We start from the raw sequence: 24,784 nt of genomic DNA on the forward strand, positions 1-24,784 counted from the left end.
AGAGAAGGTGAATGCCACAGAGGGTGAAAGCCACGCTGCTCCAGCACCCACTCTGCAAACAGGTCCCTGCACAATAGGGCAGCGACCTGTGGTGCAGCCCAGAGGTGCTCCACAGGGACAAGATAGAGTCTGCAGGATGCCTGCAGGGCTGCCACCTCTCTGGAGCAGCAACTTCATGGAGCAAGATGACAGCCAGCAGCCCTGAGCAGGTCAGATGAAGACATGGAGGCTGCCAGCCCCCAACCTGCTGCTGCCATCCTTGCAGCTGGGGGTGAGGGCTGAGGGAAGAGTGGGAAGCAAAGTTGCTAGAGCAGGAGAGCAGAGGAACCAGCACTGCAGCCAGTGGTTCAGAGGTGGGAGAGCAGCACAGGGAATTTTGCATCACACTGCTCTAGGCACTTGTATCTAAACTCTTCCAGGTAGGTACACTCCGCCTGACCTCCCAAAAGCACAGCCTGGGGACACTTGCTGTCAGTAATGAGAATACAGGAAGCACAGGGGAAGAGCACTCAAGCAAGACTCTTCCAAAAGCCATGCAAGTTTAAGGCATAACACATTGCATTATGCTTCCCAGCAGGGAGGATGAGGGGAGCCAACAGCATGTGTGGCAGAGCCTGGTCCCTCAGCACAGACACGTGTGTGGCCAGCACAGAGCAGGACCACAGGATTCCCTGCCATGATTGCTCCCACACTGTGCTTCCTGTTCAGCCCTGCACAAGTCCAGCACCCCATGTCAGACCCTGGGCAGGCTCAGCCAACTCCAGTTGGTGCTCAGGACGAGTCACATAAGGTGAAATCAGCACAGGTAGAGGTACATGTAGACCATGACTCCAGCAGTGCCTTAAGTGTTTTCCAGCAGTTCCTGCCATAATGCCACATTGTAATGTGGTGGAACTGCATCCCACCTGCACCCTCCAAGGGGCCAGGTACCTGTTCTCCAGGCTGGGGCACCCAAGTTCTCCTCTAGCCCTGCCCAGGACCACAGGTAGAGATACGGCACAGGCTCTTTAGCCTCTGCAAGGACCACATCTGCAACCATGAATCCAGAAAAGCTGAGCTGTTGCAGAGCTGCAAAAGTCAGGTCCAAGGTTCAGCCTCTCATATCACCAGCTGTCAAAGAGGGAAAACTAGGGCAATGGCATTTCCACTGGCATGAGATGAAAGCCCTGATTAGTAGTGATTACTTTAAAAGCACTGTTGATTTAAGAAGACACAGATCAGGTGTTATGAAACCCTCATGTGTCCTGCCTGCACTTGCTCACAAATATGCCCACAGATCCTGAGAGTTTAGCACATGCAGAAACTGTGCTGTCTCCCTGCCTCACCCCTACAGGAACAAATTTGATGACAACTCCAGGGCAAGAGGAACAAGAAGTGCACTCCCAGGCTCATCTTTTAAAACTGCAGCTCCTAAGTAAATGCACTGGGGTCAGCACCTCTGCAGGGCAGCACAGGAGGAGAGGACTCATTCTTGCAGTAGCTGAAATGCCTACAGACTACTCCACTCCTAGTGCCTTGTCTCCTGTACCTATTATCAACCATTCAGTTCTACCCTTCATCCCTGTCCCTGTCTTGCTCACTGTTGTCTCTCTTCTCAATATTTCTGCTGAGTACTTACCTGTCACTCTCTCCGTTTTTCTCCGCTGCCACAGCCTTCAGTATCAATTACCCATCCTTCAGGCATCTCTTTGCTCTCAGCTTCCTGGTCCCCCCTGTGCAGTATCTCAGCCTGTCCTTTCTTTTTCCAAAGGAACCATTGAAAGAACAACCTCTTCCCTCAGTTGATCCAAACTGACTATTTGCTCCTTATTTTCCATCTCACTCTTGCTTTACTTAACCCTGGGAAGATTTTGCCCTTGCAGATTTGCTGGCCCACTCTCCAGAGCACAGCAAGCAACTGGTGTGCAGCAGCTGGCTGCGGAGTCACCGGCACTCCCAGGGTGACACAAACATCCAGCCAGATCTGCTCAACAAGAAAACACCCAACTCACCTGAACCCAGTGCAGGTCTCCCCCAGGCAAGCCCCTCCTGTCCTATCCTTTTCTGTCCCACTGGAGGCCAGGCAGGGAATCCACTGACTGCCAAACAGATACAGCAAGAGTTAAGGCAGAGACTACTCTCTCTCCTCCTCCTGTCCCACCCCTTCCACCAGCTCCCCCCCCCAAATTATCACCCAGCTCATGCGTGGGTGGTGGGACGTAGGGAAGGGAGGTGCATCAGGGCAGAAGAACTTTCTCCCCTATTCCCTTACAACATGTACCTCTCCAAACCTTGAACTGTGGCCCTAACAAGAAAGCAAGATGAGAAAGCAGCCACAGGCAGGCAGGGTAAAGGCCCAGAGTTTGTAAATATCAACTACAGCAGTCAGAGAGTAACTCCATGTCCTCTTGACCTCTGCAGAGCAGGAACTCTCCCTTGGCAGACCCCACAGCATGGCCCAGGCTGGCTGACACATAATTCCCACTGTTCTAGAGCTCCACTACTTTAGTGGGATAGGGGCATCCCTCAATGTCATCCTCCAAACATGCAGAATGAATCTCCACAGAGCATTACATCAAACCTTCTGTGGCTAAGCTCAAGTCTCACCAACACTATTAGGTAGGTGGAGCAAAAGGCAGAGTGTGGGCAAAGAAGGAACATTTGCTCTGGGGTCACACAGCCCCCTCCATGCCTGCGCCATATGCTGAAAATACAAACACAGCTCATGGGACAGAGCTCTGTCAGCAAGAAGAGGCACTGCTGGAGTCTTTATAGTGTATGGGTGCTCACTAGAAGTGGGTAATCCCTCTGTGGTTTTGCTCTGGCAGCTTTCTTTGTATCCATCTCAGCTTTGAGGCACTTTTGCAGAGCTTCTCATAACCAACATCAGTAGCAGGCATTCCAGTACCATTTTCCTCAAGATACTTCAGCTCAGCTTTTCTCTTTTTTTAATGGTTGTGTTTAATGCTAGGCACTCTTTTGTGTTTTGCTTAGTCCGCTTATGTGCCTGCCAAAGTCCTATTGACTTTTTCATGCTCCCATGTGGTCAAACCGAAGCGGCATGCAGGAAGGAACGTGGGATATATCCAGCACATGGTCGGCTATGTCTGGACTCACCAGAGGAGCATTTCTCAGCTCCTCAGTGAGAAGCTGATAGGAGCTGACAAAAGTCCTCAATGCCACAGTATGGGGAAGAAGTAGGTTTATCTGCCTGCACACTCTATAGAGGTTGTTTATAATGCTGCCTCTAGAAAATCCTCCACAGGTGCTAGAAGCCAGTGAATCAAATCCCATTAGAGCATGTTGGATTGTCCTGGGGACAAATTATGCTGGAGAGATTGGGATCCTCAGGATGAACCATTGAGGCCAGTTCTGGAGGCAGTAAGGGAAAACATCTCCATTTACATGGGGCTTTTTCTGGGATTAAACTTTCCAAGCATGTAATTTTCAAATCTCTTAGCTTTCACCTACTCCACAGCCTGGTTGAGTGGATTGGTCCCATACCCAAAGAAATACAGGCTGATTCTTCCCTTGTGAGATCTGGCATCAATATCAGACAGGATAGGCTCCATCTGCTGCCTTTTAGGGGCTGTCTGCAAAGGCCTGAAAAACTGGAAGGTGAAAGAGCATGTGCTGGCTCTGCATTGCCTCTACTCATGGAGGACAATGCCACTGCCTGTCCTGTCACAGAGGACTGGCATGACCCAGCACAACTGAGGAAAGGGTGCAATAGAGGTTATCCAGATATGAAAAGGGGATTAAGATAAGCCTAGGTAAGCAGAGCTAACCTAAAAACTTGATTTATCTATACTGAAGTGTTTCACAGGAACATGGCAAGGGTTTTGCAGAGCTGTAGATGGGAAATGACCTGTGACATTAAGGTAAAACAAGAAGAAAGTCAACCTAAATGAAAACTTTATCCAGCAACGTGTGAAAATAATTCTCTAGGAGAGGGGAAAAAAGGCTATTTCTGTTTGCCAGCCTGGAGGTACCAGAAGTTACACTTAGACTTCAGTTTCCCAACAGGCAATAATTCACAGGGTTTTTAAATCCTGCTATGGGCAGGGGCATATTTATCTTACCACATCAGCTTCCATGTGAGCGATTTTACTGGTGTGATGACCCAGACAAAAAATAATAAAAAAACACATTCTGAGCAGCTCAGCTGAGGGCGGGTACAAACTGTGCTCAGACCCATCCCAGGAGAGGGCAAGGAAAGGGGTGATGCACTCCCTGATCACCAGTTGCCACCTTTGCTGGCAGAGTCAGCCCTGAACAGGCACTCTGGGCTGAGCAGCTGTGTAGATAGGACAGGTCTGCTAAAGGATGTGACAATCTGACCACAAGTCACCCTACGGTGTGGGCTCCTCCTCCATAAGTGTGGGTGAGGTTGCTCTTAGACACTCATCCTCAAAAGAGCAGCACTGCTTGCAATAAATCCTGGAAATGTCCAAAGCACCCCCGTCCCCAGGCAGCATGAACCTCTCGCAGCCCTGGGACTCCCTGTTGTGAGCAGCTCACACACCAGCAGCACTCAGATCTCCACAGCTCTCCCACGGCGCATCCTGAGGAAGCACCACCACTGCACCCAAGGGTGCATAGGAGAACTGGGAAAGTACTGCTGTCCAATCACACAGAGGTGCTCACTCCCTCTGCAGTTGCCAGCTCAGAGCCAGCCGCACAGGTTTCCATCCCCTCTTATGAGCAGAGGAGGAAAACCCTCTTTGAAAGGACCAGACACCCCTCAAACTGCTAGGCTCAGGGCAGCTGGAGACCAGGACTCAGCCTTTGCCCTAAAGGACGGCTGACCCCAACCTCAGATCTGTCCTGTACCTCAAAGGTATCCTCCTCCCCACCCTGCTCACCACCTGCCAGCTGGCAGTGCCCTCTTGCCTCTCTTTCTACCATTTCTTTTCTCAGAACAGCTGGCTTTTCCCGTCTGGGTGTCCCCACCCTTTCCTCCAGCTCTGACATGCCTGCTGATAGAGCCAACCCAGAGGAGCAGGCTGCCAACCTCAGCCCACGCCAGGGCCATGTTTCCTGGAAGCAGGGAGTCCTGGGCCCCTGAGCCCATAAGATACAAGGCTTCAAGCCAAAATGAGTCAAACCTCCCCATAGCCCAGATTTTGGGAGAGGTCTGTCAGCATGACACCCTATGGGTGAATCCAAACTATGCTTTACAAACATTAGAGGCTGCAGAGGCAGTTGCTGGGATAGTTGTTGGACACAGTGGAGCCTGCAGCCCTGGCTGCCCCGTCACTGAGTCACCTGCAGGAGAAACTGCTGCTGCCCTCATTTGTCCAGACTAATTCCATCTTTTAACAATTTTACTAACAAAATAGGAGAAATGCTGATTGCCCCATGGGCACAGTGCTGCTGCTTCTTTGGCTGAGAACATGCCTTTCTGACTGAACACCATGTTTCCAGGGGATTTTCCCCTAGGCATTGGCATGATTTATTTTTCATGTTTATGGCTAATTTTTGCTTGACTAAGCCTGTGATTCCTAACAGTTTCACTGTAACTAATCACAAGTGAACATAACCAAAGCAACAAGAGCTAATGAGGCTCCCCAGAACCCTGATAGGCTCCAGCAGCCACAGCACCACCCCTTTGCCAGGCTCCTATGGAGGAGGAGGCTGCCAGAAGCCTTTATCTGTGAAAGTATAGGCGGGATGAGACATCCCCTGTTTCACAGCATCCCTGGTATGGGAGAGGATGAGGCAAGGACAAATGGCTTAGAAGCCCAGAGTCAGCCATAAAGGTGCTCAGGGGGAAGGACTGGCAATGCTGGGGATCTGTAGTCTAACAGCTTCTCTGAGGTGCCCAGCAATGCTTGCTCTTGATCAGAGACCAAGAGGCTCACAGAACAAAGGCAAGCAGAGGACACATGAGTGTGTGCCTGTTTGCTCCTGCTTTCCCTCCCTGCTCCCTCAGGGCAGCCAAGCCTGGTGTTGTGGGACATGTGACAGCAAACACCTCCAATGCACAGGGCACAAGGACACAAAGGACAAGGTCAGATGGAGACACAGAGAGGCACGTGTTGCTGCTGCCCAAGGTGTTGCAACGCTGGCCAGGTCAGACAGGGCTAACAAAACCACTGGCAATTTCTTGAAAGTAACATCTTCTCCAGTGTGCCTTTGTGCTCCCCCATGCATGCGTCCCTTATCTGTGCCACACAATCCCCCTCCTGCAGGCTGCTAACCACTAGCACACAAGGGCTCAGCCAAACGCCCTGCTCTGTGGGGTATGCTCATTTGTACCCGCCTGTAGGACCCACTTAACCACTTAACATATTATTTGGGAATCTCTACTTCACAGGATTATGTATCCCACGAGTTAATATGTTCATGATCATTCTCTCCATTTATGCACCACGGCATCCAAGACATACACTTTTCTTGTCACCAAAATGTGGAACACAGTTCACAATACATCACTCTGCAATAGCTGTGGAAAACTGCCTTGTAGTTACGACTAAAGGCAAAAGGAAAAGGCATCTCAAGTATGTGTTGAAACATCCCAGGATTTGGGATGCTCTCCGTGACAGTAGATGCGTCCTCATCCATGGGTCTGTCTCTGAGAACTGAAGTCTCACCCCTGCCCTATGTGAGCACCTCCATCCATGGACAAAGAAAGCTGAGTTTTCTCCCCAGGCACCACTGACACAAAAAGGGAAAAGCAGAGCCTGGTTTTCATGGATGGACGGATGGACATCCTTTCAAAGCACCAATGACCTGGGGCAGAATCTCAGGGACTTCTCCATTTTTAGGTTAGTTTTTCATTTGAAAAAAAGAAAAAAGAAATGCCAAAAAACAAAACCAACCCAAATTTAAATAAAACCAAAATAAAACTCAAAACACCAAAAAAAAAAAAAAACCCAAATCAAACCCAACCAAAAAATCAACATCACCAACCAAACAAAAAGACCCAAATCAAAACCAAACAAACAAAACTGATAAACCACTATTATCACCACAAAACAGTCCATGAAAAAAAAAGGCTCTTTAATGTCATGCCCATTATCTAGTAAGAAATGGGTTGAATTCTCAGGCTAATTGGTAGGTTTTGGATTCTGAAGGTGGGAAATATCCAGTGACCACACATCTCTTGTCTAAAGGGAAATCAGCATCTCCCCAGCTGGCAAATCTATTGTGCAAATTCCACAGACTGCAAGGCTTATCTTGGAGGCAATTAAAATTGCTTTCACCATATTCTAAATCATAAACGCCATATGCTGAAATCGCTATATTGCAAATTTCACAAAAAAATCCTTTTAAGCATGGGGTCTTAAAAGTGCTGTGAAAAAAAGTCACATCTGGAAATTTCTAAATTAATTTCAAGTTTAGTCCATCAACATTTTCAATGAGCAAGACAGAATATACTTGATTCATATTTCAAGCCAGGTGTCATCAAGTCTAATACATTGCCTAAAGTCATGTCAGAAATAAGACACTTATTTAAGAGTATTCAGCAAAACCTTTGGGTCTCTTGCTTATCTGACCTACCTAGCTCATCCACAGCTTTACAGCAATTAGGTCATGTGAGAGAACACAGGCTTGGGAGATTTCCTGGGTCATATATAACCAGATCAATAAACCACATGTCCAATTCACTGGACATCAGTCTATTTTGAAACAAAGCAAGTCACAAGCCTTTCAGCAAACTCACACTTTGCCTACATGCAGCCAAGCAGGCTTTTACATCAGCCAGATTTTAGAGATAGCTGCAATTATTGTTTTCTATGATGGTTAAATATTTTTCTCAGTGGGACAAATCTCTTACAGATATTATTGGAAAATGAAGGTATAATTCTGTTTAAGGTTAACATTACATGAATAAAAATATCTGTTGCTAGAACTTCTGTATTGAACTCGGTCCTCTCATATCAAAAAGTATTTTTTACCAGCCAGTTCTGTTTCCAAGTGTCAGGGCAACTTGTTGGCATCATCTTCCCTCGCATTGTGGGTGTCTGCCAAAAGGGGCTTTCCCTGGATTTCTCTGTTCTTTACTACCCTTAGCACATGCATAAGCACCATGAAATACAGTGGCAGCAGGGGAATCTGGAGCACTGAGGCTTTGAGGTTGCCCATGAAAATAGTGGCAACCAGTTGAGCTCCAACTTCCCGGTGATCTCCAGAGGTGGGGAGGGAGGCATGCAGAAACTTGAGATTTGATGCCAGAGATGCAGATCTACTAAAGGGGGCAGTCCATGGTTGTGCATGCAGCCTAATAAAAGGAACCCATCCACCTCACAGTCCATGTGGAAAATAGTCTGGGAAAAGGGAAGACAGGCTGGCAATGAGATGAAGTTTCCACAGCCACGCTGGAATAGAGCCGATGGCCTCAGCTCAGCGGTGCTCCCTCCTGCGGGTGGAATCCGCCCCCCACAGAGCAGCAAACCCCCTCAGCGCCCGCCGCTCCTCGGAGCTCCACAGCCTCCATCAGCCTCCATCCGTGACTCCTGTCCACATAGCCCTGTGTCCCATGTCAGGTTTACAAGCTCCAAGTACGCTAAGCTAGGGGAAACTAAGTCCAGGAAAACTAAACTCGGGAACTTGCCGTTGCCTAGAGGCACCGTTCTGAGCCCACCGTTCCCTGTGGGAAGCAGATGTCCCCAGAGAAAACCTCCACGGGGAGCCCGGCAGGAAGGGCGAGGAGGATGGCGGGGTCACCCCGGTGTCCCTCGGGGCCCATCCCGCGCCAAGGCTGAGGGCCTGGGGCCACCTTGTGGCTAATGCCGCGGACTGCGCTAATTCGCTTTAACTCGCTTTAACTCGCTTTAACTCGCTTTAACTCGCGCCTGCCTCTGCAGAAGCCTTTGGCCGTAGCGTGGGGCCCACCGGCGTCCTTGTGTGCTTCAGGAAGCCGAGCGCCTCGGCTGCTGGCTCAGCTCTGTCCACGCTCCAGCTTCCTCAGGGTTTCCTGGGAGCCATCCAGCTTCCCGGGGTTACATGTCCTCTGGGTGCCGTCCTCACATGCTGGCGCTACAGCACTTAAAACACAAGCTCTTCGAGTTTTATTTCTTTTACCCAGACAGCCTTGAAACTAGGGGCCCTGTTTGTTGGCATAACATGCAGATTCTGTTTCCACCGCTCAGCCCTTCTTCCATTCGCAGGAAAACCAAAATTACTGGCTCCAGAGCACCTGGAAGGTAGTCAGCACTGAAAAAGACACAGATCTGCAAAGGCAAGGGAGAGCTTCCTATGATCCCTCACTTGCAAGAAGAAAACACAAATCCACATGCTGCTCTCAGACCCCAGGAACAGCCTGGTGACTCAGCAGACAGATGACACTTCTGTCTGACATCTGGCAGTGGCTCCAGCAGAAGGTGGCATTGCACTCTTCACCAGGGTTCCCCCAAGCCTACCACTTAGAGGAGCCTCTGAACCCCTGTTCCCTGTTTTCCTTCCTACCCTAACCAAGATTCCTCTCCTCTGGCCACCTTCCCATATCACTGTGCCAGTGCAACAGAGATGCAGATCTGGATGCCCAGCACAGCTCAGCTGACACACATCTCACCTAACATGCTATTGGCAAGGAATGCCAGTGGGACAAAATAAGAGACAGAGCAGATCTAGTCAGGAAAAACATAGATTTAATGGAATGAATGGAGAAGCTCCTAAAGTCCACACTGGAGCCACAGCTCTGACTCTGACACTTTACTCCAGGGTCAGTCCTTCCTTTCTGCCCACCAGAAGCCTGGGGATGCTCAGGAACACTGGTGCTTGATATGCCCCTTCAGAGCTCTCTCCAGGGGGAGAATTAAGGTGCATTGCTAACTCCACACGGACCATTTCCATGGCAGCCTCTTCATCAGCCCTTCAAATCTTCCAGAGAAGGGAGCTCAGCCCAGAAATCCCTCTCTTCTTGGTGAGTGAAGAATCCTTGTGTTATCCAACAGGTGGCAAAGGCTGTATAAAAACCATCCTGGTGGGAGGGTGGAAGGGCCACACTAGTCCTAGCAATGAGATTCAAGCTCTGTCAGCATCAGGAGGCCAGCTCTGGTAGAGGGAAGGGGCTGTTCTGTGCCTGGCCTGGAAGGCAAGTCCTCAAGTGGGCAGGTGAGTTGGCGAAACCTCTGGAAGGCAAAGACAGGCACTAAGCACAGCTGCAAGAAGAAAAAGTGACCTGGGCCCTCCCCTAGCAGTCATGGGTTTCATTCAGCCAGCCAGGCTTAGCTGCAGATCTGCTTGCTAGATGCCAGAGATGTCCAGAATAAGGACAGTCAGTACTTCAGAAACCAAGAGGACAAACTCATCTTCAACCACTTGTCCCAAGGCAAGCACTGAGCACATGAGGTACTAATACAGGGATAATGGAGGAAAGCTCTGTCCTCCATTTGCTCCAGGCCAGGGCTAGAAAACAGTCTGAGGGAAGGCTGGTGACTGAGTACCTCCAGGTCATTCCCTCCATCAGCACAGAGCCTGTGCACAGAGGATTGGCTTTCACTGGGACAAGTTCATACAGGGTTGTTCTCATACCACGTCATGCTGTGCAGCCTTGCCTTGCCTCTGCAGCTGTTCCCACTCCTCCCTGTGTGCGCTCGACACAGGGTCAGGGGCCCATTGCTGTCACAACCCATTCTTGAACACTTGCAGGAGGCAGGGAATGAGAGGGATCCTGGGGGTTCAGGACTGTTTGTGAAACCTCAACCTGAAATCATGAGCTGTGGCAGGAATAGGATGCTCAGCAGCAAGGCCTGGTTTTATAGCTCCCTGCCTCTCCAGTGTATTACAGGGCAACCAGCAATGCATCACTCTGGAAGCAGGACAGATCCAGAGCACTAAGACTGATGGGAACTCCAATTCCCAGTGATTCCCTCCATTCCAACTCTATGGCCTCAGCACAGACTGGTGAACTCAGCTGACCATAATGCTCAGGGAATCTGGAGCTTTCTCAGAGCAAGTCCTCAAGCCCCAATTAAGGGCAGCATGGGGATCATCTTTATCCTCTCCATCTAATGACCTTTTTCCTGATGGTACTTGCAAAGACACAGAAGAAATGAATAAAGGGTACCAAGAGGCAACAGGCAGCTTGGAGCAGCCCTCCAGCACAGCAGAACTTAAAAAAATAGGTCTGTTATAGCAATTAACTCATTTAATTTACTTATTCTGTGCTCCTTCCTAATCAGCCTGCAACATAAATGATTCTGCTGCAGGACTGGAGTTCAACAAAGAAGCACAGCACATGCCCAATCCCAGAGCACCAACCTCACCTCTCTGAGTGAGCCCTTGATGGTGGAGAGTTTGTAGATGATCCAGAGAGGGATGCACACCATCGAGGAGAGGGCTAGCAGCCATCCCAGAGTGTCTCCCCACCACGGGTACACATACTTCTTGTTGTAAGTCAATGGGGTGTATTTGATCAAAGAAAACAGGAAGGTTGCCTGTGAAAGAGAGCAAGAAAAAAAAAGAAAGAAATCAACACCATGAGCAAAGAGAGGTCTTTCTGGTAAGTACACATCTGCAGGGAGACTCATGGTAAAAAGGAGCACCTCAGGGCATTAACAGAGGAGACATCTGTTAAACAGGGTTTGCTGGGACAGCCCTCACAGGCAACACTGGTCATGACATCAAGGAGCTTGTCCCACCAGCAAACACATGTCACAGCTGAGCCTCTCCCCATTGTTGAGCCCCACACCTGGCTTCCAAAGATACAAGCACAAATAACAAAAGGCCCCCATAGTCCAGGCCACATAACCCCCTATATATATGTACATCGCTCTGTATATATGTAGGTGTCTGTATCTCAGAGGCACCCAGCTCTGCCCACATCTTCCTCCCCACAGCTCTTCCTCCTGTGTGTCCTCACCATGCAAACCGCAGGGGTGATGAAAAGCCAGCAGTATTTGATGATGGGCCACGGCCGGTAGCCGATCATATCTTCAATGTTATCGTAGAAACGCTCGGCACCTGCAGAAGACAGCAAGGATGGGATCCCTCACTGCTACCAGGGAAGAAGGGCAGCAGGGTCTGCATGTCCAGGGTCCTGCTTCAGCACTGTTTAGGTGCAATAGCCTTAGCTTCTTCTTCACTGCTCCAGGAGCTCCAGCATAGCCAACAATCAGGTCAGGGAGCTCCTCAGGAATGTGGCCAGCTTTGGTCTTTGTTTTGGACTAACTTCCTATCCTCCCAGCACAGTTCCGTAGGTCAGCAGGGCCAGCCACTCAGCATCTCCAAGGCTAGGGTCTCAGCCCAGGTTTTACCCATATCTGGTGACTGTCAAGGCTGTGAGAGAGGGTTCTCAAAATGTTTGAGTCTCAAGCCCTCTGAACACAGGTTGAGAAAAGATTTTTCAGATAGCTCCAATTCCCCAGGGAGGGAACATCTCAAAAGCAGGAGCGCATAGGAACATGCAGGGGATATCTGCCAAGCAGGTCTCCCAGGGTGTTCCTGTGAGGAAGTCCCTGCCAGTTGAGTCCAGGGGCACCAAAGCAAAGGTTTAGATTCTGCCTTGCACTACAAAGCAATTACTAAATTAAGCTACCAACCAAAATTTTGAGAATGAACCAGACAAGATTGTGAGAGGCCAGAGCTGTGGACCCCCCCCCCAGTTCATACTCACCATAGACCCAGGCAATGCAGAGAGTCTCAAAGATGGCTACAAAGAGCAGGCACATGCCACTGGCAGCATAGTAATCAAAGAGCTGGAAGACATACATCCCACCCTGGGAAGGCCCAAGTGGGCAGCAAGGTGAGAGAGAGGGGAAAAGAATCAGGCAAAGAGCTAGAACCAGAGCAGAAAACAAACTCAGTATCTCCCCCAGGGCTGGAGGCATCTCCCTCTCTGGGAAAGAGTTTTAGCCTACAGAAAAGGCACATCCCTTGTGCCCAAGGCCTGACAGACACATGCAGCCACCCTGCTGCTCTCAGGAGTCTCTGCAACCCTTCATTTCAATGCAGGGCAGCATAGCAGATGGCAACTGATTTCTAGAGATTGTGGGGATGTTTTAGGGGAAGAGAAAACCTAGACAACTCTTGTAGCTGGAAGTGAGGATGGAAACCTCCCTTTAAGATACGCAATCCATGTGATTGACTTTAAAGTCACAATTTGCAGAAGGAAATAATTGCATGCAGCCTGGCTGTTTCACTGCCCAGGTCTGCAGGGCTGCCTACAAAACAAGCCTATGGGTAAGTCCAGGCACAGTGTTGCATGTACAACATCAGAAACAGCTTTTCCAAAAGTTACACCCAAATTAAAACAGAAAGTGCCAAGAGCATTCTGGCAGCATCAATCCACACATTCATATTGCTAGGCAGAGTTCAAACTTTTAAACAAGAACAGGTTGGCTCCCAGGCAATTAATCACAAGGATAATACAGAAGATATCAGTATAATAGATAAGGGGTGTCCTGAGGCCTGACAAGTTTCCTTATAGCAAGTGTTCCTGTAGCTCCATTCAGGAAGAAATAGAAGGACAAGGGCACTCCCCTTCCCATGCAACAGGCTACAACTTTAAAGGTTTGGTCTGTGTCAAGATAAATTTATAACCAAAACATAGGCTGTCCAGAGCTCCAGGTATCAGTCTCAGCAGGAGAAGTATCAGGTCTGTGACTGGCATAAGGGGTAAGGGCTGGAATGGAAAACACAAATGGCGTGAGAAGGGCAGGGCAGCTTCCTGCAGGCACAGGGCAGCACGATTGGCTCAGCAGCAAGCTCTTGGCCCCAGCACAGACCTCACCACCCACCAGATCCCACTCTCCTGTCAAGTACCATGCAGGTGGTCTGAACCCAAAATACCTCTGTGAGCATCACCAAGCCAACCAGATATGAGAGGATGGAGACCAGCAGGATGAGGGTCTCACGGCGGTTCTTCTTGCGGAAGATGGTGGGGTACATGTCCACAAGAGCTGTCACAAGACTCTCCACGCAGACAAACTGCAAAAAGCAGAGATCCCACCTCTGTCAGCCCATCCTGACCAGCTTCCCAGCCCCACTGGCTCCCCCTCAGCCAAGTTGAAGCCTGTCCTGAGAAGACAGTGGCTTTTGTCTGGTAGGGAAACACTCTGCTCCTGCAGCTTTACCTGGCTGTCCAGTCCCAGCAAGACAACCATCAGGAAGAAGAAGCACGCCCAGAGTGGGGAGAAGGGCAGCATGACCACAGCCCGAGGGTAGGCGATGAATGCTAGGCCAGGCCCTGCAGGGAGAAGGGCTTTCAGAGCAATGGCATGGCAGCAGCAGCACAGCACAGCTGGTTCAGACCTGCCTGAGGCAGCCACCCAGCCAAGGAACAGCTTATGATCATGCAGCCTCTCACTCCAGTAATACCCATGCTGTGCATGAAACTCAGGCTCCTGGAGCAGTGAAGAAGAAGCTGGAAGGGAGGTAAGGGGACATGGCAACCACTGGCTGCTTCACTGTTGCAAGGGTTGGGAGCCAGGTGAAGCCTCTGAGCCCAGGGAGCACAGCACAAGCCTGTGGATATGCCATGCAGTCACCTCAGCACCCTCCCCACAAGAGATAGCAGCTGCCTAACCCCAGTTCTTACCCTTAGAGGCAGCTTTTATTACGCTCAAACCAACTGCATCTCAGTACTTAATGAGTGTACACTGACTTGCACTCATTTTTCCCTGCTTTTTGGAGGCAGAGAGCAAGGGATGGGAATCTGCAGCTGCAGGCATCCCCAGTGGCTGGGGGCTCAAGCCCATCTTGACCTCCACAGCCCCATCCCACTAGGGTCTTCACTCACCTGACTCAGCCACCTTGGCGATGGGCACACCCTGCTCCTCTGCCATGAAGCCCAGGATGGAGAAGATGGCAAAGCCAGCCACAAAGCTGGTGCCACTGTTGAGGAAGCACAGGGCCACACAGTCCCTAGGAGAAGGGGCAAAGCATCAGCCAGCTATGACCCACAATTCATGGCAGCACCCCAGGAGAGCACCTGCCTTTCTTTCCCAGTCACTGTGTCTCCCCCAGCACACCTACACCTTGACTCAGCACCAGGAACTGCAGAAAGATGCCTCAGGCTGGACAACACAGCAGGACTCCCCCAAGGGAAGCCTTGTCCAAGGACAGTATAAAGATGCATTGCTCACCTAACCTCCTTTCTTGTGAGATAGTCTTCCCACACATCTAAATGCCAAGGGGTTTTTTTCCTGTTTTTTTCCCTCTCTCTCCCCTGGACCCTCCTGTAGCAGCATGTAACAGTTTATTTTTGTTTGAGAAGGGAACACTTTTTTTTTTTTCCTTAAGAGATTTCTCAGACCAGTTATAATCTTCTGGGTTCTCAGCACTACTAGTTATCTCCTAGTCTTTGCATTATGAGAAAAAGATAATCACAGCCATCCAATTTATTTTCTCTGATCTATTCCCTTGTGTCTCTGTTTCATCTCATTCTCATCCATCAACACTTTAAACTGAACATCTCTTATCTATCCAATTCCTTTTTTACGCTTGAATCTCCCTAGTCGTCTTGTGACTGCAACCCTGGGGACAACAATAACATTTGCAGCATCATTCTGAGATATTCTGAACTAAACTGAATGTGAATGCACCCCTTCTGGGATTTCATGGCCTGCTCTGACTTTATTAAATGTTACTCTGCAAATCCTGTGCGATTTTTCTGTATCAGTCTCCATTTGTATAGCATTTTTGGGTCTTTGTGCTCTTGCTTGCACGTTAACTAGGTCAGAGCCCCTGCATCATACAAATTCAAATCACTCCTTCCAAAGCACAGCTCTTTGCACTGTCAAGGACTGCACAGCACCCAGCACCATTGCTCTGCCTTTGCATTTGGTTTCTAAGGCTCAATGAATCTCCCAGCTGGAAAGGGAGGCCACTCCACCAGTCCCAACACAATGGGAAGCCCAAGCCTGAACCTCATTTCCCCAGTTGCTATAAAGTGCCTGCTCTCCACTCAAATTATATTCTCAGTAATTTGATACAAATTCTCACATGTTTCAAATAGTTCCTCGTCCTTCCTGGTGTTTCTCCCTCTTTCCCCTGGAAGTATCCATGACAGGTCAAACCTTCCTTGGAAAGGCATGGGCTGAAAGGTGTTCTTCCATTATCTGGAAGGTGGGAAGGGGTGTCATGGTAGAGAGTAAAATGAGGGGATGGCCAGATCAAAGAGATCTCTGCAGATTTACACCTGAAAGGGAACCAGGAAGACCTGAAGAATTCCCTTGCTGTGACAGGAAAGAAGAAATGGTCAATACTGCTTAATGCCATCTTGGACCACTGCCATATGAACAACGGTTTCTACTGCCCACATCCTTTTCCAGGTCACCTGGAATAGGTGACCTGAAAATAACAAAGTACCTGGCCTGGTATAACAAAGTGGGCACCATGCTGATGTCCCTCTCCCCTGCTAAATCCTGGTTCTGTGTTCTTGTCCAAACTAAGCCTGTAGAGCACAGGACTGACTCATTAAAACTGGGCCATGCTGGGAAAGGCTAGTCAAAGTTTTGACACAAAAACTAAGACCAGTGCTCCCAGGAGAGCCAAACAGTATACATGGCAAAAGCACAGCACCATGTGCAGACAGAAGTCTCTCCCCTTTCTACAGCAAATTCCAGCTGCAGTTACAGAAGGTCTTTACAGCCCTTCTGCTGAGCAGCCCATCATCATCTCCATGTTGCATATTAGACTGGGGATGCAAAGGGCTAATGTCCAAGACATGTTGAACGCCAGAAACAGATCCATTATCTCTTCTTTCCCTACAGTTTTTTCTTTCAAAACTGAATATAGGAGAAGGGACATGAAAAGAAACAAGCATCCTAGCCCTGTTGTTGGAGAGGCAGCCCTGCCTCAGAAATGAACTCCTAAAGTGAAGAAAGATGCTTAGCAAGGATCATGTAGCCAGTGGTGTCCCTAGACCTTTGATGGCAACAACCACAATTTTGAATTTAAAAGATGGGGGGAGAAGTCAGTGCTAGGAGCAACCCAATCAGCAGAGAACGTGTGGGAAGAGAGGTGACCTCTTCTCACACAATCCTTTTAACCCTGGGGATGGATACAGCTACAGCAAAAGGAGTTTTTCACCAGACCACTTCAACTCAGCAGCCTGATTCTATCTGGCAACCTAGTCCATTTCTGCTCCTGCAGTCCAGCATGCAATAAACAGAACTCACATCTGCAGGCTCATATGTAACCATATGATATAGCACACAGGAACCCAGAGCACTGACAGCTGTGCCAGTCACTGGGTCCAAATGAACCACAGAAGGATAAATCACAAGGGGAAAGAACTCCAGCTGAGAGCCATTCGATTTCATGGTTCTGCTTTCCCTGTAGCTGCTTGTGCGCCCATGTAATAATGGAGGCTGTAGTGTGAACTGGGGTCACAAAGCTAGTGAAGAGGATATAACTTTTCAGAATGTGGAAAAAAGGACAGACAGACAATTCCCTTGGGTATAAAGCACAGAGAACTGGATCTGGGGAGAAAACATCTGGAAATAGCTTTCCTATGCCTTGAGTAGAAACAAAAATCATGACACTTCCAAAGGCCAGCAGCCTCCAGCAGATCCTTCATGTCCAGGAAGGGGGAGGCTCAAGGCAGCAGTTACCTGTAGCAGTTGTTATGGTATTTGTTATAGCTGCCCAGAGCTGTCAGGCATCCCAGACAAATTGCATACGAAAAGAAGATTTGAGTGCCTGCATCCATCCAGACCTGCAAGGGAGATGCAAACATATGTGAGAAGACACGGCCAGCACAGACACTGCACGGATGGGAAGAGGCAGAGCCTGAAGGCTGCTGTAAGCACCAGAAAGGCCAGGGATCAGAAGGCCAGCAGGACTCTGCATTGAAACAAGCCTTTTCTAGAGGCAGATTGTACAGTGCCAGGAATTACAGTGCTCAGTGAGGCACCCAGGGACTAGGCGTGCCAATGGAAAGGGATACATCAGGACCCTCATCCACCCAAAACACATATAGCTCTTTATCACACTGCTTTCTTTCTTTGACAAATCTGCAGAACCCTGTGACACTCAAGAGTCTTCTAGCAAGAGGAGGTCAGATGAACACTTTCCATGAGAGCTGAAGGAGCCCTCTGCCACCAGAGGAAGGGTACTTGATTTGGGCAAGCCTAGTTTCGAACTGGCTAGCACAGGTACATACAGCTTGTGGTGGTGGCCCTTCCCTCCAAGACCTAACATAAATACTCCAAAATTTAAATGAAATTGAATTGGGAAGGAATACTAGAAATAAACAGAGTTGATTGCAAAAGACGGCTCCTAAAAGAACATACAAAAACACTTATTCCCACGAGGTTCTTTGCTCTCACTGTCAATAACACATCCCAGGGCTCTAAGGCTGACATTTGTCAATGCCAAATTTCATCTGAAAGCCTAGTTGTGTGCAGTCACCAATTCAGGCACTGTCACTGCCTTCTGCAGACAACAGTAAAAGCAGGAACCAATGGTGGGGAATGAAGCAATGGCAAAGATTATTAAATAAATCTCTTTATTTAAAAGATCTTTTTTTCCCCTAGGGGTTTTATAAAACAGAGATAAGACAATCATTCAACAACGCTGAAGTGTAGCCACATTTTCAAGACTAAAGAAAAGCAGACATAAAATATTGCTGGGACAACTTTATGAAAAAAGTCTCCATTTGACAACTCTCTCCCCTCCCAGAGTGGCAGTGCCAGTAAGCACTCAAGCGGCAGCCTTGCCCCAGAACCCCTCTGAGAAGAACAGCACCACAGTGCTTTCCACAGGTTTTTTTTTTTTTTTTTGGGGGGGGTTTGTTTGGTTGGTTGGTTGGTTTTTTTCAGGTGTGATTTGATGACTTCAAATCACACCTGTATCTGTCAGCCAAGATCTCATGTCCTGAGGCAATGGGCAAGCTGGGCAGCACCAGCCCAACCACCCCCATTGCTCAGGCCACCCTTACCAATGCATGGTTCTGCCTTTCCTTTTTTGTACTGGCCAAAGTATAATCATGTGGTGGCAGGTTTTGTTTTATATTTACTTCTCCTTTCTGGGCTGATGAGCCTTATGAAGTCATGTTACAATCCCATTAACTGACATTTTCCCAGAAGAAATTCTGAATTTAGCTCAAGGCACAGATGCACAGAATAAATCCTCTGCCTACTCAGCAGGGAAAAAAGGCAACGTGCTGCTAGGGCTAGGTTTGATGAAACTGCTCTCCCTGACTGTTCTGCAAGCCACTTGCCTAACCTTCAACCCCACAACCTTGACTTAAGTCTATGGAAATCCTGGACTCTAGGTTTCAGATCAAACAGGGAGTGAGATCAAATCTCTGATTTGTAGAATGGGAAGGGACAGGTGATGAGATGGGACTGGAGCAACTAATTCGAGGCACTGGGAAGTCAAAAAAGTAATTGATCTCAGTGTATTTTACTGGTTTTGGAAATGAATGGGAAGATGAATTTAGAGAGCAAGCTATTAAATTTTTTCAGCTCAAAAGCATTAGAAAAAGATCAAAGCCCTTTTTAAAATTGATTCCTAAAGCATCACTGTGCTCTTAGGCAGTATGGGCACAGCTTTCATTCGGCAGCTACATTTTAGGCATAGCAAGGCACTAAGGTGAGCTGGACCAGCAGACACCTTTGCATCAACAATTTAAACATCTTTGCACAGACTGGAATCAAATGCTTTGTTAGGTTTGCTTTTTATTTTGCTGTTCATTGATAGAGCTCTTGTTTTCCATCAAATTTGAGCTCAAAACATACTCTCTCATGGGGTTTGTAGCTCTTGTAACTCAATTTGTCAAGATAACAAGACTTTTGCCATGAAACTGCCTACCCATGCCTCTCATAACATTAGACTCAGTTGATGCTTTTCAACCAGATTTAACAGTTGTCAGAAACCTCAAGGATATCAATTGCCTATGAATTGCACAATAGTTATGGAATGGGAAAAAGACAGGAACTCGGGGTCCCCACTGAGCAGAAAGCTACAGGGAAGAAGAGTCAACCAGTGTTAAATATCACATAAATCACACAAGCAAAGAAGAAATACCCCTCAGGCAGGAAAAAAACCGGTGCTTTACCAGCCATGGTGTAAGCCAAATATCAAGAGGCCAAGCTTCATTAGCTCTGTGGTTTATGACATGGTTCATTTCTAAAATCCAGTGATAACCCTGACTTGTGTAGCAGAGACCAGCATGGGGTTTGTGGGCTCCTCACTTTACAGCCTGCTCTGCCCAATCTCACACCTGTGGGGTACACACCTGGCTGTGTGGGAGCCCAGCCCCAAAGGGATACCCTTAGGGAATACAGGACCTGTCTTAGCATATGTTCCCGTTTGAAGCAAGGCAGTCTGTCATTGAAACCATAAATAAAGCTAAGCTTGACTTGCAGAGCTTGTGATCCTACTTAGCATGACTGTGAACACCAGCTCAGGCTGCCTACACATTATTTCATGCAGTAAAAGGTTACTGCAGCTCTCAGGCCAAAGACAAGAGACATCTACAAACTTCCCAGTTTCCTTGCAATTCCCAAATTGCTTGGGGGTCAAAGGACTGCCACAGGACTGATGCCATGTGTGCTCTTGACCCACTGGTGGTGGAGTCAAGCAGCAGCAGCAAGTCCCAGGACTGTGGGGTCACTGGGAGTGGAAAGGGTCCAGCCTCCTCCAGCAGCACCACTGCCCATCCAGCCCCACAGAGCTCATGGGGGCTACACAAACCATTCACTTCAGCAAACTGCAACTCAGACCTTTTCTGAACCTGCTGCCTGTGCTCATTTCTCTCCCTGTAGTGACTCGGAGAAATGTTTTTTTCAGCTGTTCCCAGACCAGTCTGACTAAAAGGTCTTGCAGGGTCAGGCAGGGCTCTCTTTCCACTGCAGATAAAGGCATCCTGCTGTTTTCTAGCCACTGCTCCCAAAGAGACTGGTAAAGTTATCCTGTTCAGATTTTGGTGGCACATTGGCAGCATGGGTATTTTGATTTAATTGTTGTCTGCATTTTTCTAAGCCATCCAGTTTATTTTATTCATAATTCAAATTCTTTGAACATGTTGTTTGGTCCAGTTTGCAACAGCCTCCTATTCTGTTTTTAGCCAAAACCTTTACACCTGAGCTGCAGCTATTCCTCTATCCCTTAATTTTTACAGTAATATTTACTTTATTACATGTTCTGGAATTTAATAGCTCCCAGTACTGAAACAAGTCCTTCCTTAGGAAGTTCTCAAAGCACTTACAAGTAACAGCAAGACCACTTTCAGGCAAAACGTTATTGAACCCCAGTGGATGCCATACATCAAATATAGGTGGCATGCTGAGAAGCACTGAACTGTCCCCATCAGCAAGCAGAGACAACACAGCACGGAGTCGGTACATGCTGTGTGGAGGGTCACATTTGGTGTAATGCATAGCAGAGAGCAAAAACTAGCCAAGTCTTGAGCTACAGTTCAAGCAGCATTTCTTTTGCTCATATCACAGCTCACGAGTCAGCCTGTGGCGCTGGCACTACCCACCACCACCCAAACACATCCCTGCCTTAGAAAGGGAGATGGTGACTCCCAAAGTTTTACTGCAGGACTCCCAGGGCACAATTTCCAGCACACTGGCATTCCCCTTCACTCAGGACTGGTCCACAGGCCACAGCCCAAAGATGCAGCCCACATCCCACAGTGCTGCACCAGCACAGAGCTGATGCCTTGCCACACAGCTCAGGGCAACGCTTCCCCCCATCCCTATTCATCTCAGCAGAGAGGAGACAGGGAATGGGTCACTGGCATCTGTAAAGTGCTCCTGTTCCATTTGTCCAGCATTATGTTCCCAATCCAAGAGCCTCATCTGCTTGGAAAATACTCCTTGGGAGTGAGGAACAAGGGCTTTGTACCCCAATTAATCTCCCTCTGCCAGCACTCAAGGCCCCTACAGTACCCTGCCTGAGAACACTGACCTCATGTTATCCCCGCACCTCAGGACACCTGGGTGCCTGGCGGGACATTTTGCACCCAGGTGAGCCCTCCCACCACTGGGGTTACTTTAAACACCACAAGAAAACAAACAGGTTTGTGGCTCATCCCAAAGAACGCAGCTGCCTGCCCCGGGGACGTGCAAAGGGGCAAGCGGCGCTCCGAGGGACGCTGCCTGGGAAGCCGGGCTTTATGGTCCTCCCAGCCCTGTTGCTTGCGGGCAGACAGACAGACAAACGGCTTCATTCCTTCCTGTTATGTCAGCGCTGAGATCAGGCTCAGCAGGGCTGCACGGCCGGGTCCCGTGGCAGCAGGGCTGGGAACAAGCATAGGACAAGGAGGCGGAGGAAACCGTGCAGCTGTGGTTCGCTCCACGGGGATGCGCATGTTGCCCCAGCAAGGCAGAGGAGAGGATCCCAGCCCCGTCTGGGGGCACACAGCATCCCTCTGGCATGCTGCGGGAGCATCAAGCGCTCCCTGCCTGCTGCCCGGTGCCTGCCCTGTGTCCCCAGGGCGGAGCGGGAGCGGTGCCCGGGCTCGCAGCCCCTCTGCCGGGCAGGGGGGCGCGGTGGGGACAAGCACAGCCCTGCTGGTACACGTGTCCGCACACGGGCACAGCGGGAGCTCCTCCGCAGGAAACCAACACCTGCCTGCTGAAGGGGAAAGCTGTGCAAACCCGGCACGCTGGGTCAAGGCAAGGGCCTGCTGGGAAAACAATAAATACGGAGGACAAATAATATTTAGGAGGCCTCTGGTTGCCCTCCCCTCTCACAGGGGAGCAGGAGCGTTTGCTGGCCATAGAGCGGAAGCAGGAAGGGCCTGAATTTGGGGCTCTGATCCCTTCCCAGCATGGCTTCAGGGGCCCCTGGTTAACCCAGCAGGTCCCAGCCCTGCAAGACGCACGTATCTCTCATCCTCCCTGTGGTGGCTGGAGGGGCTTATCCTCAGCTCAGCATTAACTGTGAGAGCTTTTCTGGTCCAAACCATGACCTCAGCATTCTCCCTCTGCAGCCACAGGCAGAGTGGGAAGACCGCCCCCCAAAACAACTGCAAGCATCTTCTCTTCCCTTCCCTTTCTGTCCTATCTGTTGGGAAACAAGCCATGAGGGAAATCTGCAGGGCCAAATGCTCCAAAAACCAATCATCAGGGAAATAGTTGAAAGAAAATGAGAGGGATCATAGCTTGCACCACTCATGAGAAAGGATTAAATCCCACTGCCCATACCCCTAAGCAATTCAGACTCAGACAGGAAAATGGGAAGGATATTCAGAAGTAAATGCTCAACTCTGATGACTATTGGCACCTCCAGTGTTTCCCTGCCCCAGGAAACTGGGATACAGCCTCCAAATTCAGAGGCCTTCAGCACATCTGGAATGGGTGGAAAGAAACTTATCACAGAAGCCTCTTTCTTTATATAAAAACCGGATAAAGTACAAGCAAATACAGCATAGTGGAAATTTTCTGGAAATTTCAAGAGGAAAAATTAGTGGAAGGCATTGAGAAGCACTTGCAGCTTTTCCAGAGAGACACAAACTCTGAGTACAACTTCTTCATTTTCATTCAGCATTAATCCTAAAGAGATTTAGCTAAGACTTGATACCAGAGTGAAAAGAGATTATTACATCTCTTTAACGCAAACCCAAATACACAAGACAGTCCTTTCTGCATCAACCCACTCATCCTCTGTATCTCTGTCTAAACAGTGACCAGCAGTCATATGAAAGCTTCAATCAACAGAAAGCCTGACAGCACCTGAAAAAATTATTTTAATGACAAGTTTTACACACTTAAATCTTAGTTGTACTCTGAATTCCTCTTATTTCATCTTCTCACTGGTGGATCCCACTATGCATCCCTCTCCTTAATCACATTCATAAATTTCCAGCATTTCTTGCTGAAATAAAACAATTGATAAAACCGATAAATGCAAAGGGTGAAGTGATCAAAAGTACAAATGGAGGATGATCCCAAGACCCTCTGTTGGTTCACACTGTGAAACACACAGGATGCATCTGGAGCACAGCAATGCAGTCAAGGAGTGAGAAAAGACTTTGGGTCTAGTTATGACTGATATGCTAACATCATAATATTGAATAATCTACATATTTAAAAAATTAGGTATGAGCTCGTTTTTTAAATTTTTTTGTTAGGGAAGATGCAGTTCAAAATAGATTATCTCTGGTGGTTTTGCTGTTACCTGCTCATATTTGAGCATAACTGGCCTTCTTTATTCAACACCTTGGTTTGGCAGTTCTCTCTATGGTCTGATCTACCTATCAACTGCAATTCATTTACCATTTTAATTATAGGCATTTCTCAGATTGAGGAGATGAAGATGCAGGAAGATTTAGGGCATTGTAGACTTCACAGCCAGAAGAGACAATTACCAATCAGCTTGACTGAGCTCTCATAGACAGTATTTCCCAATTCTGTCCAAGGTCACTTGGCAGGTGAAAAGCAATGATTTCCACACACCAGCCTGATATTCTGACATTTAATCACATCTCAGCTATTGCTGCTCCCCGGTAGAATCAGATAAATAATTCACCTCTTCTTTTCACGTAGTTTTTAATATACTTTAGAGGAGCTTTGATTTTGTCCCCTTGTATCGGTAGAATCGGATAAATAATTCATCTCTTCACGTAGTTTTTCATATACTTTAGAGGAGCTTTGATTTTGTCCCCTTGTATATTGTTTGCCCTTTTTTTAAACCTACCCTTAAGATTGCTTCTCATAAGGCTCAGACTGGAGAGGTAATTTTAATTTTTTTTTTTAATTTCCAAAATCCCTTCCCAAGCACTAAAGAATATTCCATTTTTCAAGGCAGTACAAAATTGCTGGTAAACAATTACAGCCCACTGTCCTTTGAGCACAAATTAATTATAATCAATTTGGTCCCCATGGACTGGCAGGACTCACACCACAGTCGCTGCAAAAAGACAGGGGGGCACAGCCACACATATGTGGGACTT

The 24,784-nt window shown here is 48.4% G+C and overlaps 2 protein-coding genes across 5 annotated transcripts in view; both read right to left on the minus strand.

Moving 5' to 3' along the window:
- The window catches only part of SLC6A12 (solute carrier family 6 member 12), a 47,342-nt gene extending 36,012 nt beyond the window's left edge, over nt 1–11,330 (minus strand). Inside the window, exon 1 of one of the 2 annotated variants that reach the window (XM_085568915.1) lies at nt 11,196–11,330. The gene's annotated coding sequence lies outside the window, so the exon portion shown is untranslated. Of the gene's footprint in view, nt 1–1,991; nt 4,254–11,195 lie in introns of those variants that run through there. The other variant, XM_021535073.4, reaches the window with a different exon arrangement.
- LOC110472986 (sodium- and chloride-dependent GABA transporter 2) overlaps nt 9,559–24,784 on the minus strand; it is a 31,376-nt gene continuing 16,150 nt past the window's right edge. For all 3 annotated transcript variants that reach the window (XM_077783284.2, XM_085568916.1, XM_021535196.3), the window contains 8 exons: nt 17,487–17,590; nt 14,669–14,793; nt 14,004–14,116; nt 13,720–13,857; nt 12,545–12,647; nt 11,792–11,892; nt 11,196–11,366; nt 9,559–10,058 (listed from right to left, as the gene is read on the minus strand). In XM_077783284.2, the coding sequence (XP_077639410.1) occupies nt 9,939–10,058; nt 11,196–11,366; nt 11,792–11,892; nt 12,545–12,647; nt 13,720–13,857; nt 14,004–14,116; nt 14,669–14,793; nt 17,487–17,590 (975 nt within the window). In that variant the 3' untranslated portion in view covers nt 9,559–9,938. The remainder of the gene's footprint in view (nt 10,059–11,195; nt 11,367–11,791; nt 11,893–12,544; nt 12,648–13,719; nt 13,858–14,003; nt 14,117–14,668; nt 14,794–17,486; nt 17,591–24,784) is intronic.

This window comes from Lonchura striata, chromosome 1A, assembly GCF_050655825.1.
Source record: "Lonchura striata isolate lonStrDom1 chromosome 1A, ASM5065582v1, whole genome shotgun sequence".
In the NCBI taxonomy this organism is placed as follows: Eukaryota; Metazoa; Chordata; class Aves; order Passeriformes; family Estrildidae; genus Lonchura; species Lonchura striata.